General features: G+C 62.2%; 3 protein-coding genes across 3 annotated transcripts in view; all 3 read right to left on the reverse strand.

The window, feature by feature from the left end:
* Positions 1-3,919, reverse strand: part of MNEG_4392 (hypothetical protein) — a gene marked incomplete at both ends in the record, with an annotated part of 4,969 nt that extends 1,050 nt beyond the window's left edge. The window contains 7 exons of the mRNA XM_014047131.1: positions 77-118; positions 367-573; positions 721-1,040; positions 1,172-1,523; positions 1,744-1,958; positions 2,088-3,402; positions 3,821-3,919. Coding sequence (XP_013902585.1) covers positions 77-118; positions 367-573; positions 721-1,040; positions 1,172-1,523; positions 1,744-1,958; positions 2,088-3,402; positions 3,821-3,919 — 2,550 coding nt within the window. The remainder of the gene's footprint in view (positions 1-76; positions 119-366; positions 574-720; positions 1,041-1,171; positions 1,524-1,743; positions 1,959-2,087; positions 3,403-3,820) is intronic.
* A 9,422-nt stretch (positions 3,920-13,341) lies between these two features.
* Positions 13,342-14,919, reverse strand: MNEG_4393 (hypothetical protein; the record flags this gene model as incomplete). Its single annotated transcript, XM_014047132.1, has 4 exons — positions 13,342-13,533; positions 13,727-13,841; positions 13,980-14,134; positions 14,239-14,919. 4 exons carry the CDS (start codon positions 14,917-14,919, stop codon positions 13,342-13,344), a joined length of 1,143 nt encoding a protein of 380 aa, XP_013902586.1.
* Positions 14,920-16,835: 1,916 nt separating this feature from the next.
* MNEG_4394 (hypothetical protein) overlaps positions 16,836-18,479 on the reverse strand; it is a gene marked incomplete at both ends in the record, with an annotated part of 2,741 nt that continues 1,097 nt past the window's right edge. The window contains one exon of the mRNA XM_014047133.1: positions 16,836-18,437. Within this exon, the coding sequence (XP_013902587.1) occupies positions 16,836-18,437 (1,602 nt within the window). The remainder of the gene's footprint in view (positions 18,438-18,479) is intronic.

Genomic DNA, 18,479 nt, shown 5'->3' on the forward strand with positions numbered 1-18,479 from the left:
CCGCCGCTGCTGCCGCCGCGCCGTCGCCGGCCCCGCCGTGCGGGCCCACTGGGAGGAGCTGGTCGCGCAGCCGCACCAGGCCGCCGCTGCTGATCCATTCCTCGTGCACGCGCTGCGCCTGGAACAGCACGAGGGGGGGCCCGAGCGTTGGCAAGGGCGCAGGCGTCAGTGCGTGATGCATGCGGGCATACATGTGTAATGCATGCGTGCATGTACGATTGCGTGCATTGAACCTCTGCCTCTGTTGCGCCCCGCCAGATGACGGGTCGCGGGCATTGGGTCCACGCCCTCCTTCAAGCCAGCCACAAACATCTGACGCCACCCTGCTGCCTCAGCCCGTCCTCCCCTTGGTTCCCCCAACCCCACCTCCTCATCCTGGCTGCGCCCCATGTGCGCCTTGAACACCGCCACAAACGCCAGCGTCGCCGCGTCTGGCCCCGCCATGCACGCCGGCGGGATCAGGCCGAGGAAGGTGCTGTGCACCGCGCTGGTGCGGGAGTAGAGCACCAGCGCGTCCAACGCGGCCGCGCGCACGGCCCAGTGCGGGCAGGACAGCAGGTGGCGGAACAGCGCCTGCAGGGGCCAAGGGGCGGGGTGGCACAACGGCGCGCGCACTCAGCCAGGCTTGGCATGCTTGTGCGGCCTTGTGCGCGGGGCGTGTGGGGGCAGCCTGCCGCACGATGACCGAGTCGTGTGTGTTCGCGCGGGCCATGAACTCACCTGCGGCTGCGTCTGCGAGCCGCCGAGCCGCCCCGCGGCTGCTGCGATGTCCACCAGCAGGCCGCCGCCCTTCCCATCGCGAGACCCCTGCTGCTGCTGGCCGGCCCACTGCAGCAGGAATCCCAGGGGCTGATGCAGGCCCTCAAGCGCCGCCGCCTGCAGCACCGAGCCGGCAGCGGCCACCAGGCGCAGCGCCGGCGCGACGTAGCAGGCCGGCGCGGGGCGCTGGGGGCCCGGGTGCGCCACGGTTGCGCCGCTGCTCGGGAGCGCCAGGGCCGAAAGGGCCGTCGCTGCCGAGTGCTGCTGCAAGGCAGCAGTTGCTGCGAGCGTGGCGGCAGGTCATGGTCAAAAGGCGCCTTGTTGTCACACAGCAGCGCATTATTTTGACCACAGCACCAGGTGAGCCCACGGCACGGCGCATGAGCATCACGTTGCAGCGGCCTCGACCCACCTGCAGCATCCTGCCCCGGCCGGTCATGGACCCGCTGCGCCGCCAGCTGCGCTCCCTCCAGCAGCCAACCCAGGTGCGCCTCCAGCAGCGCCAGCTCAGCAGCATTCAGACCAGGCTGCTGCTGCTGATGCTGCTGTAGCACGGCGATGACTGGCAGCGCCTGGCTGATCACCAGGTCCAGGCAGCCCTTGAAAAACCCGGATGTGTCCGCCTCATCGGGCGGTCGTGCCAGCCACACCACGTGCACGCGCCCGGCCAGCACGGCAGCCGCACAGGCGTCCAACGGCGGCGGAGGGGGCGATAGGAGCCGCTGCTGCGTGAAGCACTGGGCTGCTGGTGATGGCCCGCACGCCTGTGGGCAACGCGTTGCGTGGTGTGCCAATCTCTTGGCGAGAGGCCGTCATCACAACAGATGGTGCATAGCAGAACAAATACATGCCATGTGGCTTACTACCAGCCAGTGCATGGCCATCACTCACACACACACACATTTACACATACACAGAGCTGAACACACATTACTCATACACACACAGACACACACACGCACGCGCGCGATTGCCCAAGCCAACCTGCAACATGGCCGCTAAATGTGCCGCCAGCCGCGACGCCGGCCCCAACGAATCCAGCTGGCACGCGCCCGCCAGCGCCTCCCCGGCTGCCAGCTCATCCAGCAGCCCCAGGGCAGCCTCCAGCTGCTCCTCCTGCGGCCCCAAGGCGCTGGCCTGCTGCGCGCCGCACAGCACGGCGCTTGCCAGCCGCGCCACGACGGGGTGGGGGCTCATGGCTGCGCAGCAGCGTGCACAAGGGGTGCGTCCGCGTATTGAGATACACAGGCAGCGAAATGGCTTGCGCATCCAGGCTAGTAACATCTGACACTTCGTTGTGCCCCAGTGCCCCCCCCACCCGCGCTCACCCAGGAGATGCAGCGACTGCACGCCCACACGCCACGCCGCCTCCAGCGGGGCCCCGCCCGCGGCGCAGCCCAGCAAGAACGCCAGCGCCGCGCACCGCACGTGCCGCCACAGCCCGCCTGGGTGCTCCGCCAGGAGCGCGTCTGCCGCTGCGACGCCCGCCGCCCGCACCATCCACGGGAGCAGCACGCGCGCTGCGGCCTCAGCGAGCGGCGGCCGCATGGCGGGCGCGTGCTGCAGCAGGCCGGCGGCCAGCAGCACGCCGGCCTGCAGGCGCACCGAGGCGTCCGTTTCTTCGCACTCCCACTCGCTCACCTCCTCCTCTGTCGCAAAAGGCTGCTGCTGCTGCTGCTGCTGCTCCCGAGACTCGCTGCCGCCGCCGTCAGACAATGTCCCCTCCGCGGCCGCAGCGACGTCGCGCAGCCGCGCCTCGAGCTCCTCCTGGCCCGCCCCCTCCTCGTTCAGCGCCCCCAGCATCGCGGCCGCCAGCTTCGGTAGCAGCAGCTCGCGCACCGCGCCGGCCGCGGCCGCCTCGGAGGGCGCGAAGCCTCGGCGGTCCGCCGCGTGGAGCGAGAGCGCCGCAGAGACGAGCGGCGCCCAGGCGGCCGAGCGCGTCGCGCTCGCGGACGTACCGAGGATCTTCAAGGCAACCCCCAGGTAGAACCGCACCACCCGCAGCCGCCCCTCCTGCCCCGGCGCCCGCAGCTCGCCCGCCGCGGCGACGAGCTGCCGCAGCGCCGCGCGCGCGGCGCGTCGCACGAGCGCCGGCGGCGCGGCCGTGAGCCGCGCGGGCGGCGGGGGCGCGACCATCAGGCGGCCGAGGCTGCTCCAGCCGAGGTTGAGGGTGGCAAGGCTGACCATCTCGCGCGGCGCGCCGGGCGGGCCGCGCCCTGTCAGCAGCGCAGTCGCTGAGAGCGCCAGCTCGAGAAGCTGCTCGCAGGCCGACGCGACCACCCCGCACAGCTCCCGGCGCCCCTCTGCCTCCTCGCCTCCAACCGCACCGTCGAGCGCCGTGCATGGGGCGTCCGGCATGAGGCGCCGCGCGCAGAGCGCCTCGAGGGCGCCGACCAGGTGCTTCACGCCGGCCTTTGCGGCATCCGCGGCGGCCGCATGCTGCCCTGCATCGACCAGCGGCCCGGCCACGTCGGCGCAGCACAGGAGGGCGTTGGCGAGGCGCAGGCAGGCTGACGAGAAGCGGCCGACGGACGCCATGCGCAGCTGCGGCGTGGGGCCGGGCTCCGGCGCGGGGTGTGGGGGCTCGGCGTCGCATGCGGCTGCGAGGGCCTTGCATGCGGCCGCGGCAAGCTGGCTCACGTCCTGCGGCGGCGAGGTGTAGGGCACAAGGTTTGCTAGAGCTTGTTTTGGGGGCTTTCTACGAGACCTTTTATTGGCTGATGCAAGCATGTGCTTTGGAGCGAAGCTGGCAGCGGCCGCGCCACGCCTCTGTGCTTGTTGCAGTCCAAATCTCAAAGGCTCACCGCGACCTGCGAGCAAGCCTCTGCTGCCTGATTCTCTCGGCTTCCAGCATTTGAAGCGCCTGCTGCGAGCGCGCCACAGCACGCTGTCACCACCTGTACGTGGTGGGGGCTGTGGTTGACGCCAACAACTTGCTGTGCCCCTGCGGTGCCGGTACTATGGAGCTGCAATGCATGAAAAGTGATAATTCAGGCCGCCGGAGCCCCAGGAAAGCATGCACAGGGCATGTATCCCGGCATCATGCAGTCAGACGCCTGACCTGTGTCGCCAGTGTCAGCTGATCATGGGTGCAGGCGCTTGCCACCAGGCTCGCCCGCAGCTGCTCCGTGTCTAATTTTTGCCACGTGGCAGCCCACATCTTGATGTAACCACCCTGCAAGGTTAACTTGTGCACTTCAGCAATAGGACGGGAGACCTCCTGAGCCAAGGTGCAGCAGTAACGCGCAAGCAGCGCGCCGACCTGAGCTGCCGCTGGCCGCGCCTCTCAATCGATTGAACTACTTGAAACCATTGGAACATTGACATCATAGCACTGCGCCGTGACGTTCCGGCATCAAGCTCGAGATCACATGTAGATCAGTCATTTTTTGAATTAAGCGGTGCAGCATGGCGAGAGACCGCGCGTGATGCGGGGGCAGACATTCAACATAGTTTTAGATATAGTGTAGCAACGAACCAGCCAACAGACAGGCGTCCATCGGCGTCGTTACCAGGCTGGGCAACTGCTCTTGTCCCAGGTCAGGCAGAGCGAGCACATCCTCAGTGACAGCGAGGCCTTATTTTCACATTGCTTCTGGGGAACACCTGCCCTCCACGGCACCCACACAAGTGGCATGTACCGTAACATTTGTTGCTCGCAGTGCTGAAAGACTCTTTGCACTGCATGGCAGGATTGTATGTGCTGCTGGAGACAACGGGCAATGTTTGTACTGCCAATCGGCAATGTTTATAAATTGTGTACACGCACCTGTATCAGTGCCAGCTGTCATATTCATGTTGATCTGAGAGCTGCATCCAGAATGCAGGCACGCGTTGGCCGGGCCACGACTCCCGCCTTTTCCCCCTGTGACTGACACATCGCTGGGCTGAACTCGCCCAGCCGATTTGATACTAAAGCACACCCTCTTCAACGCTGACCTTTGGAAGCCATCTGTCCTGCTGATATCAAGCACGTTTCGCACAAGAAGCATGGCATTGTGGGGTTGAACCCAGCCTACAGTACTGTAAATTGTGACAAGGCGTTGTCGATCGACGGTGCGACTGTGCTTGACAAAACACATGCGGGTACTGCAGACCCTGACCAGCATGGCTCTGCCTGCATGCACATCATACAACCCATCTGTAGGAAACAGTGGTCCTAAAGCGGGGTATTATGCGTGCAGCGGCTGGTAACCTGCTGGCAGTGGTGTTGCAGTCGACCTGCGGGCTGGCTGTGGGGATTTTGTTTGACCTGCTAGCTGGCACAACCCGCTTGAGAGGCTGTGACGCCAGAGAACCTGCGGACCATTTCCCGTCCTGATCACGCAGCGCAGGTGGATAGCAGCGTGGGTATCAACCGTAGAGCCGCACCTCATCATCGAATCTTGAGGCTGCTACAAGGCAGCCGTGAGCATGCGCACCTGTGATGAGGCTGTCATGAGCTGAACCCCACCAGGTTGCCTGACTACCACACAGGGACCCATTAGAGCTGAGGGCCACGTGGGCACCAGACAAGTAAGCGTGCTGTGCACCGAAAGATCAGGCATAGTGCGACTGCACTGCGCCCTCAAGGTCTCGCGCAGCAACGCGTGCACGCACCACAAACCCACCCTTCAAAAACATTAGTGATGAAATGGTGGGGATCGCCAACCGCAGATATCCAACGCTGCGCCTCAACACGCGTACGGCGTGGACAGCAGCCATCGAACCTGCAGGTTAGTTCATGGGGCACAAGTGGCCGGGGCCGGAATGAGATGGGCACGCAGCACCATCATCAAGCAGCGCAAGTGGGGCTCAAGGTGCAGCTGCGGAGCGCAAAAACCGCCGCCATCGCTGCTGACTGCAGGCTAGCGAACCTGGGATGCGACAGCTAGAGCACCAAAACAAGCCAACGAGGTCGTAATCTTTATATACCCCCCCTCCTCTGGGCTGCCGTTCTAGGGCGAAGACTGTGCGAGTGCTGTCTGCTGGGTGAGCACTCTGAGCACCGAAGGCTGGCGTGACAAGCCTCACCGCGATGTCCGGTGTGATCAGTGCGGTGGATGACGCCGTATTGATTGCATGATGACGTCTTTCAGGTGTACGTTGTATATATGATAATTGTTTCCGCTGGCATCTTCGCTCGTTGGCAGCTTCCACTCATCCACTCAGACCCACACGGCATATTTGCTTGTCCAGCGATGGCTTTGGTGTCAATCCTGATGCTCAGCTACAATTTCACTCGTCGTGACTGTCGCCGCGTGCGTTTATATCGTACTGCAGTGTGGCTAGATCGACGATTCAAAATGTGAGCGCCCTTGCCGGACTGCTGGTGCACGTATCTTTAATCGGATCAAGTTATCTCACGCCATTCAAGTTTCCATGTGCAGGGCCCATCTGGATCAGCACGACGCTGGTCAACGTGACTGGGCCGACCTCCCGCTGGAGCCGCTTAGCCGCATCATGGCAGAGCTTGGGCTTGAGCACGGCCTGGGCGCCTCCTGCACCTGCAGGACATGGTGTTCCGCCGCATGCGAGGCTGTTCTGAGCTTGGGCAAGACGACCAAGCCAGAGGACATGACTCGGGCAGTTGAAGGTTTCCCCTGCCTACGCGAGCTCACCATCACGTCCGAGGGCTCTTACTTCAACATCTCCGACGCAAATGCGCTCTCTTACAAGCTAGCGCAAGTCTGCAAGTCGAAGCACCTGACGCGTCTCACGATCATTGGCATGGCGCGCGGCATGATCGCCGCTGCAGTGGCTGCCCGCCGCGAGCGGCTCCAAGACCGGGTGTGTTTTGAGCGGCTGGTGGAGCTCTGCTTCGTCAGCCGCGTGCTGCCAGAGGCCATCGAACGCGGCAAGACAAGGCCTGCCACCCTCGTCGCTAGCGGCATATGCGAGCTGGGATTGAGTCTCCCCTGCTTGCGGGTGCTGACCCTAGAGAACCCCGACTTGGGGCCGCCACAGCGCAACCCCGCGCCGCTGCAGCACTACACGGCGCTGCAGGTGTTGCGGCTGGCTGGAACAGTGCCTGAGCGCGCCGTGCGGCTGGCGAGCAGCGCACCTGGGCTGCAGCACCTAACGCTGACCGAGTGTAAGCTGAGGGACCTCACCACTCTCGGCCACGCGACACTGCGGCGCCTCAAGGTGGGCTGCTTGATGGAAGGGAGCTGCCTGCTTTGAATCAGTAGGCCACACTGCCGATGATGCACGCAAAAGGGGAGAGCCATCGACCAATCCCTGTTGGCTTGGGGTCCAGCGCAACCAACGTTTGCTGCCCTCACCACCCACAAAAACCACCAGAGCCTGGAGCTTGTGGTGTGCGAGTCGCTCAACTCTCTGCCCTCTGGCGACGGGCTGTTTGGCCTGGAGAAGCTTGTCATGAATGGGTGTCCTGCGCTCCTACAGGCTGTGGACTTTGCGCTGCTGCGGGGATTGCAGCGACTTCACATCAACGGGTCTGGTCTTGGCTGGTGGGAGACCGCGCTGCCACCAAATTTTGCCAAGCTGTCCACATTGCGCACCCTGTCAGAATTGGCCCTATCAAACTATCCATTATGTGAGGCCCATCGTGGCCCACGTGCACCCCCAGAAAGCAAGGGCGACGCCCTAAGGTACATATGGCCTTGCACATCCCTGCGTCACCTGACCGTGCGCGACGCTGGGGGCGTCGTCCTCAAGGCCAGCGTCACCAGCATGACTCAGCTCCAGGTGGTTGGACTGGGCGGTGCGCATGCTGACCCATCCACATTGCCATGCACGCATGTGCACCCGGCACGTATGCTTGCTGCAACATCTACCAATCCCATCCAACAGGCCTGATCAGGGCGCAGCAACAAGCTTGCCAACACCTCACATCCACACAACAACCAACCACCCTGCGCACAACCAGTCCCTGGACCTGGGTGGGGATACGGCCGTCTGGCAGCTATCTACGGGGGCGGTTGCCGCGCTGCTGAGCACGGCATCATTCACGAGGCTCGTCCTCTCGGAATGGACACTGGAGTTTGAAGGGAATGCGGCAGCACTGGAGTACCTGATCGAGGCAGAGTTTGTGGGTCGCGTCCGCATTGACGTTGATTGAGGCTTGTAATAGGTTCTTGCTCCGTAAGGTGTGCTTGCAATGCAAGCAGACCTTGTGAATTTCTCTCGTGGGCCCGATGAAGCAACAGGGTGGACTGGGGCTGTTACGCTACGCAGAAGCAGCGGCGCACTGCTTGCAGGGCAGCGTAAATTTACTGCTCAACAACTACTTGATGTACCAGACAGGTTCAAGAAGGCAGGAGCAGCCGCTCGCGTGCCCATGCAGTTTGCAAGTGCCTGGGGTTGCTCGTGCTGCTGAGAGTGACCAGGTTGAACAGTCAGTGACACATGCATGGCTCTGACACCAGCTTACATGGTTATCTTGTGTTCTAGATGATGTGTGAGCTAATCAAACGTGAAGGATAGCAAATGGGCAGGGCTACCCTGTGCGCGTGGCGCTCACTCCTGCTTGCCCCATCGCCCTGTTCAGTGTCTTGGCAAGCAGCCCCTCCAAATGCCACTTCGTATACTTCGTATGCATTGAGTTTCTGTGCATGCATGAGCACAAGTATTTCAGTTGCAGGGTACTCAGGATTTTTGTCGTCGCATCTGCATGTGTGTGAGCCGGGATTGTCCATGATGGTCCTGCAACGCAACCAGCTGATCAGCGTTGTTCAGTTGTCACTACAAGTGTCACTGCACTCGTCGAGTCATGCCCAGCTTGCCTGTACCGTGTTGCAAGCCAGCCATGTGAGAATGTTTTATACATTGTCCATTCTGACACGCGTTGTAATCGACGAGTCATACTCGCTGATCTGGCCCGCTCGGCGGTATGGCGGGCCACAAGGTGTGGCTAGGTCTAGCCGGCGAGATGGTCGATCCAGATGAGGTGCTCGACCATCACGCCACCAAGTGCGGCGGCACGCCGCACTACCCCGGCTGCCGCCCGCCGCTGGGCGCTGCAGACGTGCAGTGCCTCGTGTGCAGTGCGCCGCTGTCGCTTGTCCTGCAGGTGCGCCGCTGAGTTCAGCAAGCAGCCCCTGGTGGCGTGCTGTTGCACTGGAGCCTGCGCAATGCAGCCTCTGCAGGCACCACATGCAGGTGCACGGTGAGTGCACCTGTACTCGCGGTATAGGAAGTTCCCCTTCCATACACTGCAACCGCCCTGCCCATTGCTCTGCTGTCAGCACAGACTGCTACTTGCACCCGTGATTTTTTATGTTGGCAGCTGCAGCCCCAACATGCATGACTGTCTTAAGCCGGTTGACCGACAGCACTCCGCGCCGCCCTGTGCAGGCCTACTCGCCAGCGGACGCCTGTGATGCGCGCTGCCTCCTCGTTTTTGGGTGCACAGCAGAGCAGTGTGCTCGCAAGCCTGGCAGCTGGCGCGCGTGGCGTTGCCAGCTCGCACCGGCGGTCGTCGCCCCCTCATTGCAGCAGCCTCCTGCCGGCAGCGCGCCGCTTGGTTTGGAGGTGCGACCACAGCAGCCGCAGCAGCAGCAGCAGCAAGATGTAGCTAAGCAGCAGCAGGAGAAGCCCAGCGGTGTCCCTGGCTTTGATGGCGACGACGATGACTGGGGCTTGGGCAGCGACGCCTTTGGCAACGGCGACTTTGGCGGCAGCGCCTTCACTGGTGGCGCACTTGGTGCTGGTTCGGATGAAATCAGCGCATTTGGCTTTGCAGGCCTGACATCGGCGTTGGAGCTGGCGGCGGCGAACCTCTCTGTGGGGCAGGTGCGGCTCAAGGCGGCTGCAAAGCACGCCGTTCCTGCAGCTGCAGGCAAAAAGAGCGCCGACGATGCAACTTTGGTGGGCAGCTGTGGCGGCGAGGCAGGCTCACGGCTGCCGGAATTCCACGTGTACGCTGAAGAAGAACCAGCAGGTGCGAACCTGGGGTTTCGGGCAGCCGGCATCGGGCATGGTGGATTGCGTCCTTTGCGTAGCATGCATGGCACCCAAGCTTGCCATGCACACCTGGTTGCACAGTGCCAAATCGTTCATGGCCGCCGCTCTGGCCCTGGTCCCGTTTACCAACTCAGACACCGTCGTACCCGAGCGTGAGATGCAGCACGCTCGGCAGCTTCTGGCCAGCTATCACGCAGCTGCTGATGACCAGGGCGCCCCTACAGCCTTGCTCTCATCAATGTCCGCCGGCACACCCGAGGCAGCCGGCGCCGCTGCTGGCAGCGGTGGAAGGGCCAGCGGCGGGAGGGGCAGCAAGGGTGGTGTAGGCGGGGAGGACGATGGCGGCGCCGAGTCGTGGGCGGGCGAGGGCTACGAGCCGACGCAGCTGCGTGGTGTGGTGCGGTCTTACGTGAAGTTCAGCAAACGGGTGGAGCGGCAGCCGCTGCAGTGCGTCAGGTGCGGGCATGGGCACCCGCGCGTGGCTTTGTGCAAGGCCGTGGCTGTTGTTCCTGCTGCCCTCTCTATTACTGTGTGAATTTTGAGGGCGGTTTGAAGGTCATAGTGAAATGTCATGGAAGTGCATTGACTGAGCAGCTGGGTACGGGCCTCACCCCTTGCCGAATGTGCCGCAGGTATTGCCCTGGCGGCAGCCCCCTTTGGCCGCTGCCCTGTCAACCGTCGGCACCGCCGTGCGGCGCCTGCGGCGCGCCGCGCGTGTACGAGCTGCAACTGATGCCGGCGCTGATCCAGATGCTTCTGGAAGGGGCGCAGCTGGAGCAGGCACGAGCCGAGGGTGGCGGCGCTGGCGGCTCCAGGGGCGGCGACAAAGGCAGCGGGGCAGCTGCAGTGACCGAGCCGCAAGAGGATCGAGGTGGGGACGCACAGGCGCACATTCCTGCTTGATCTTGGTTTGTGGTTGTGTGGCGGCGCTGCAGTATGCCCAATAGACCGCCACTTGCAGTCCAGAGCTGGTATCCAGTTTGTGGGAATTAGTACCCCTGTGGGCCGTGATCCACTTGACCCCTGCGTTTTTCTCAATCCTCCACGCAGTGCTGTCTGCAGTTAGCCAGTGGGACTGGTGCAGCATTGCGGTCTTCACATGCAGCGCCAACTGTGGCGGCGGGGGAGGCGCGCAGCATGCTGGCGCGTGCACAGCTGTCGAGGAGGCTGTGGCGATCGTGAATGAGTCGGAGCTGCACACACTGCCAGAGGGTCACACACCGCCACCTGCAGAGTTCCAATCGCATAAGCACTAAAACGGATGCCGCTGTAAAGCTGTGGTTGTGTCAACGTGGCTGAGCCTGCAAGCCCGCTGTGCTGCTGGTCGGGTTGGCGGTCCTGCGCGCTCGGCCTGCTGTTGGCCCCACCTCTGAGGGAGCCTTGCTTTGCTGGCTGCGCTACGCAGAGCGAGTGCTCTTGGAGATGGGTAAGCCGCCATAGCGGCAACACAGAGCGGCACCTCAAGCAGCAAAACAAACGGTCATCCACAGCCGTGTATGACGGATCAGTACGGTCAGCTTGCGTTTGTGTGCAGCCGAATCAATTGCCGCTGATAAGCGCAACTTCAAAACATGCACATGTTCACCATCGACGGCAGTCAGGGCAATTCACATCAGGTTCCAGTGTTCTGGTGCCTGGGCGTGTCAAAACTTAGCAGCAATTCCTGGGTTGTTTGCAGACACAAACGCATTGCTTTGCTACCCTTCATTGTGGCTCCAAAGCTTGTGTAGTACATCATCCAGGGCTCTCAGCAGGCATCAGGACCTTGACATGGCATGACATCACATCAAATTTATACATCCAACCTATTCTCCATGAGCAGCATGAGCACAGGTCCTACGCATTATGATATTTGATGCAGTCACGTTCTAAGGCGCCCACAAGCACAGTCTCATGTCTGACTTCCAATCTTGAGTTATGAGCGTGCAGCGGCACTGCAGGCAATCAAACGCCGGACCCTGTTTCTGATGCTCACCAAGTTCAGCTGGCATACAATGTTTTCTGTCTCTTTCATTCTCTTGCGGCATCAGCACTTCTTGAGCGAGGGATAGTCGAACTAGAACTACGGTTTCAAACAGCCCGAGGCGCTCCGGTTGGACGTTGACCACGATAAAAAAAACATCTCATGCACGATTGCAGTATCCACCGCCATCCGGTATGGGTCACAAGATGGCTAAGCGGTGTGCATAGGATGGCCTGCAGCGCCGTCAATGCAGCGACGCGCTGTCGTTGACTTGCTTGCGCTAGCGCGACCGTACCGTACCCTGCACGTATCGCCAGCCAAGCCCACGTACTGCACTCACAAACATGTGGACAGGTCAGCCTCAACAAGAGGTCGGCCTCAACAAGGTCAATGAAATCAGGGATGTGATGGTTGCTCTGACAGGATGTCACGCACATATCGTCTGGGCTGCACTCCACCCACAACACAGTGGTAGAACCCGCCTTCGGACCACTGCATCCGCAGGGTGCAAACTGTCACAGCTTCCTCGTGTGCGTGGCACAATCCATGCTGTGGGGGATGTTCTGGGCGTTACAGCCCTTCCCATTTTTGAGCCGAATAGCCGAGGGAGGAGGACTTGTCTGGAGCCAAGCAACCGGGGAGAGAGCCCCTCCCCAACCCTCACAAGCGGCGGCCTGCATGGGACCCCTGGCGGGCTACCGCTGCTGGGTAGGGACTGTCATGGCTCCGCGTGCGGCGGGCGGCTCTGTTGGGCGGCTTCAAGCATGGCGCACTGTGACACTCTACAAAGCCTGCATCGCACGTCATACCTCACCTCGTTGGCATGATGCAATAAAGTGTGTAAACAAACAAATCACCTGCAATTTTGGGCATTGAGTCGATGCCCAAAACTTCGGAAGTTGGAGCGCAGGGCCCACAAGCTTGATCTTGCTGCAGAGTAGCATGTTCAAAGAAGCCTTTGAGTTGTTGTGCCGCAGGGTGCAGCAGCGCCGTCCCATTGGTCTTGCGCGACAGTAGCCGCGCAAGCAGAGGCGGCAGCATCCCCAGCTTGGCCAGCTGTCACGTGAGACAAGCAAACCAATTTCTGCATTAACACAGCCCTGTGAGCACAAGGGGGTGGTGATGAGAGGAGCACAAGTCAAGACTGCTCTGGCACCATTGTTGCTGTTGGCATGTGTGCGGAAGTCAGTTTTGCAGAAAAAGGGGGCCTTGATGATCAACAACGGGCTTTTTTGCAGTGACCTGTTATTGTTTATTAGCATGATGTGTCACCTGTGCGCAGGCAAATCAGGATGCTATATCAGGCGCCGCTGCCGGCAGGTGTTGGTCTGACAGCTATTAAAGCCCTGCTGCTGTGGACCCGTGGCTCACTTAGAGTTGGTCGTTGCCACTAGTGACCTGAACGTGCTGAAATGTGTGGTGTCAAGATCGGATGCGTCACTTCTACACGAAGCAGCACCCGCTTGTTGAGCTCCTGTGCTGCGGTCTCTGCTGGTTCTGCTGCTGTTACCGCTACCCCTGCAGCTGGCTTGAGCAAAGAGTCGTCCATCCAGATTCACTCGCATTCTTGATTCCCCCAATAGTACATCAGCATAGAGCCGAGGCAGTTTCTGATTGTTACAACAAAGCAGATGATAAAAGAGGGCAGCGGCACAGCAAGCAGACACAAACCCTTGCTCCTGGTCGACACAAATTGTTGGTGACGCCTGGCCTCAGCCGCTGCGCACCCTGATGCGCCCCGCGCGGGCCGCCGCTTGGAGGCGCTGCAGCTCGGGCTGGTTCTGCTCCAGCTGCATGCTCTTCGCAGAGAGCACCACCTTGTTCAGAGATGAGATGCCCAGCAGCGCATCGGCTGTGCCCAATGGCAGGGTGGTGAGGGCCTCGTCGCCACCCAGGTCCAAAGTCTGGGCAAGTCAGGAGTGGCGAGAGGGATGATGGGATTTATTAATTGCAGGGGTCATGCAGGGTGAGGGCGGCAAGCAAGGCATATGAGGCAGGGTGAGGGCGGCAAGGGGGTCGTATGAGGGCTTAAATCTGGACTACTACAAGCCGTGCTCATCGAGTGCATGCGCGACCATCAACCCAGGGCCCAATCACCTGGAGCTGCGTTAGCTTTGCAATACTCGGCTTGATGGCGATGCCCTCGGCGTCGCGCACGCGCAGGTAGCGCAGGGATATGCACGGCCATACATATCTCAGGGCGTCGTCCGTGCTTTTAGGGTGTGCACCTGGCCCTTGCTGGACCTCTTTGAGCGGATAATTTGACAGGGCCAACCTTGACAAAAAGCGCAGCGTCGATAGCTTCGCAAAGTTTTCTGGCAGTGCCGTCATCCACCAGCCAAGACCAGACCCGTCGATGTGCATCCGTCGCAGGCCCTGCAGCAGCGTCAAGTCCAGAGCCGGCAGGAAGTCGGGACACCCGTTCATAACGAGCGTGTCGAGGCCGGACAGGCCGCCGCCTGGCGGCAGGGACTTCAGTGCTTTGCACAGGGTCAGCTCGAGAACCTGGGCATTGTTTGCGTGGTGAGGTATGGTTTCATCAAATTGAATACATAAATATCACATGAACGGGCTGGAACCCGTGCAGCAGCAAAATGTGTGCAGCACACCTGCAGGCGCAGCAGCGTCGGGTGCCCGATGATGCCGAGGTCTCGAATCCTGCACCCTGTCAAGGCGAGGTGATCTAGCTGTGGCGCGCTGCGCGCCAGCCTGCCAATGCTGTCAGCCGGCGTGCAAATCAGTTCCAGCCGGCGGAGCGCCACAAAGTGCTGCAGCGGGGCAGGGTCCTTGCTTGGCGCGTCGAGCTGCGGGTTGTCCAGGGCGAGCATTCGCAGGCAAGGCAGGCCCCTGCCCAACTCGCAGAGCTTTGTAGCAGGGATGGTGTCGCCGCGCCGCCCAGAAGGGTCATCATCTGACGGCGTGCCCAGGATCCGGAGCTCCACCAACCGCCCGAGGCAGGGTCGGCCGTCGCGCGGCTGCTTCCGCATCACAGCCATCGCCAAGGCGTTGATTGCGCTCACCACGCCGACAAACGCAAGACGCTCAAGGCGAGGGGCCTGGCCAACGGCCACCAGCTCGTAGGAAAGCTTGGCTGCGTTTTTGATGCCGAACTGAGAGTCCTTGTAAGTAATGATGAGCTCGCTCAGACCCGGGAAAACCTTTACTGCGCTGCTGATGTCCTCGGGCTTGATCGCCTTGGGCAGGGCTACCACGGCCCCCCGCGCAGCAGCGTGCCACGCCTTGCAAACAGATGCAGCCACCTTGCTATCATTATCCTTGAGCCGCTCCATTATTCGGCCCAGCGGCTCCGATGGCAAGTCGGCCCATCGACGTTGACCGCCGACGCTGTGCTGCTTGTGATGTTGCCTGCGCAGGACCACATGACGAGGAGGGATCAGCACTTGTGGTCCGAAACATAATTATCAACATCATAGTCTGCGGTGCTTACATGTATGCTTGGCTTGCTGCCCCGCCTGGTCCGGGCGCAAGGGGCATACGCGGTCTCTGACAAGTTGGAGGAATGTTCAGTACCAATGCTTAATCATGTGCGTGATGACGACGTGCACATGCTTGCTCGACGTTCAACTGCCAGTGCTGCTGCATAGATGACACTGCGACAATCACAATTAACGGCCCTTTTTCTATCAGGAAGGTGCGCGACACCGCGCTGATAATACTTGCCACATAGCTGGAGTGCGTCTTGTATCTTACAGCCCTTCGCGGCATCAGCAATTGCCAGGGAACAGAACGAAACAGCCCAGGCTGATCGTCGCCCGTAGAGGACGCCGACCAGGAATAACGCACCTCATGCAATGATTTGATAATACTGTGATCGTGTTTGTGGCACTAGCTGGCTCAACGGGACGCACAGCATGGCCTGCAGCCTCTAAGCCTCGTCAATGCAGCGAGGCGCTGTTGCTGACTTGCTCGCTTGTGCCTGCGCTACACTGCACACAGTGCCCGCCAACCCACTGACTGATACCTGAACACTCACAACCATCTCAACAGGTTGTCTGACATAATTCTTGGAATCAGGGACGCCATGGCTGCACGGAATGACGCACGTTATGCCCAACTTGTGTGGGTTGAGTTGCGCCCACAACGGCGTGGCAGAACCCGCTCTCGGACCACTGTAGCCGCAGGGTGGGGACTGTCACGGCTCCCGCGTGGGTGCGGCGAAACCCATGCTGTGGGGGATATTCCGCGCAGTACAGCCCTTCCCGTCTTTGAGCCTCATAGAAGGACGTGGTTGCAGCAAATCCGGGGTGGAGAGAGCCCCTCCGCAACCCTCTCAAGCGACAGCCTGCATGGAACCCCTGGCCGAGCACCGCTGCTGCGGCGTGGCAGAACCCGCTCTCGGACCACTGGAGCCGCAGGGTGGGGACTGTCACGGCTCCGCGTGCGACGGGTGGCTCTGTTGGCGGCTGCACGCACAGCACGGCGTTGTTGCCTCCACACCAAGCCCGCACCTGATACATCACCTCGCTGGCATGATGTGATGCACTGTAAACAGATACATGCCAAGGCATCGAGTAGAGAGCACAGCACCCCTTTGCTTCATCCTGCCGCAATACAGCAAGTTTAAATAAACCAGGGATTTGTGGGAACAGAGGACGCAGCGGGCGTCCCATCAGTCAGGCATAACGGCGGCCGCGCAAGCAGGCACAGGAGTCTTATGAATTTCATATTGCCAAGTTTATTAACAAGGACCTGTGTTCGTTTGTCTGCATGTCATGTGACCTGTGCACAGGAAACACACCTCGCCGTGTGTACAATGGCATCACACCCTCCACTGACAATAGCTGACAGCGCTAGGATGCCTTCGTGGACAGCGACCACCCGGCCGCTGTGGTCGCCCTGAACAGCCTCACTTGGTCCAAGGGCTTGTGTATTGCAGTGCATGATCAGTCACAGCAGGCAGGAAAGGGCAGCACCTTGCGTCCGACGCCTTACCAGACTGTTTGACGCCTCAACTCCTACAGGCAGCATGGCACCATTTACAAACTTGCTAAGGACTGCAAGTATCAAGGGGAAACAGAGGCTCGTCCTTGCAGGGACGCATTGGCGCACGTGGGTCATCTCAAAGGCGGGTGTACAAACTGCCTGCAGAATCGAGGCAGGCCCCTCGCAGAGCGTCAGAACCAACTCTCAGTGGCCTGCACTGCAACAACCATGGGTCAAATTGACGCGAACATGCTCACACGCACTACTCGTCCTCTCCGCTGCTGTCGCCGGCGCCGCCTCCTCGCGTGTTGCCTCCGCTGCGGCTGGCGAATCTGACCTGCTGCCCAGGCCTCAGCGGTGTACCCCTGACCACGTGCGGCGCCACCAGGTGAGGGGGCGACTTCGCCTCTGGAGCTGCGGTGCCCGCCGCTGCCGCTGCTGCCGCTGCTGCCGCTGCTGCTGCAGCTGCACGGCTGGGCGCCGCCTGGCCCCGCTTGCTGCCGCTGCCCTCAGGGCTGCGTGCTGTGTGAGGGGGCAGCTCCGGGGGCTGGCTGTCTTCCCGTTCGGCTGGGGCGCAGGGGCCCTCGGCGCCAGACGGCACCGCCGAAGGCGAGGGCAGCTGCTGGCCGCTGGCATCCCCGGCGGCGGGCGAGGCGGCTTGGCGCCTGCTGCTGGGGCTCTCACCCTGCTGCTCCGCCACCCTCCCCTCGTCCTCCTTGACCATCCCGTTGCCCTGCAGCACCAGAAGTGCACCATACGGGTCCTCAAGGTCGCCATCGCCGCCGTCGCCGCTGCCGCCGCCGCCGTCGCCGTCGCTATCATCGCCGCCGCTGACGTCACCGCCGCCGCCGTCGCGTAGCCCGCGGTCGCCGCCGTCGCCGCCAACGCCGACGCCGACGCGGCCGGTGCCGTGTTCGCCATGCTGGCAGTCGGTTTGGCCGCACTCCGGGCAGCGCAGCTCGTAGTTGCGGTCGTCCAGCCCCGCGGTGTCGGCCTCCTCGTCCTCGTGCTGCGGGGCACCCGGTGGTGGCCCGCCGCCGCCCGCATCGCCGCCGCCGCCATCTTCACCGTCCTCTTCCTCCGAGGTGGGGATATAGTTTGCCATGAAAAAATCTGTGGCGATCTGCACCGCCTTGAGCTGCAGCTGCGGGGGCGCCGCCGCCACGCCGCCGCCTGCGCCCGCGCCCGTCGGTGCTGAGTGCCACGGCAGCGCCGCGACGACCTCACGGCAATACGAGTCCAGGATGCACTTGCTGCCGTCCTCGCCGGGGTCCAGTTTCTTCGCCACCGTGCGGCCGTCCGCCATTCTCAGCTTGGCCCCAGCCTCTGGCACAGCGGCCTCCAGCAGGGCAGTGGCCGCCCGCAGCTCCATGATGTCGTCGCCTTTTGCCTCTCTGAGCAGCGCGGACCCAGGGGTGTACCCGCGCTCCACGGCGGCCAAGACCTCCGCCGAAACGAATGTCATGCAGAGCTCGTGAGGCCACGTGGCGATGAAGGCGCCGCCCAGGACCAGCATAACCTCCTCAACCGTCCAGAGCCCTGCGGGCGAGGAGGGCAGGCCGTCCACAAGGGGAAACGGCGCCGCCGGCTCCGCGTGGTCGCCGCCGCCCGCAGCCGCTGCGTCCCGGCCCGCGGCGTGGTCGCCGCCGCCCGCTGCCGCTGCGTCCCAGCCCGCGGCGTCGTCGCCGCCGCCCGCGCCGCCACTGCCGCCCGCACCGCCGCCGCCGCCCGCGCCGCCGCCATGGAGGCGCTTGACGTCAGCCAGGAAGCCTGCGGCGGCTACCACGCCAACAAGCTGCTTGGTGCTGAGCAGCTCGCGGTGCTCCAGGATTAACCTGCCCTGGCCGTCGCACGACACGACCAGCTGCGACGCGCAGCCGAGCCCGCCGCCGTTTGCCAGCGGCGG

This window comes from Monoraphidium neglectum, assembly GCF_000611645.1.
Source record: "Monoraphidium neglectum strain SAG 48.87 unplaced genomic scaffold scaffold00607, whole genome shotgun sequence".
Classification (NCBI taxonomy): domain Eukaryota; kingdom Viridiplantae; phylum Chlorophyta; class Chlorophyceae; order Sphaeropleales; family Selenastraceae; genus Monoraphidium; species Monoraphidium neglectum.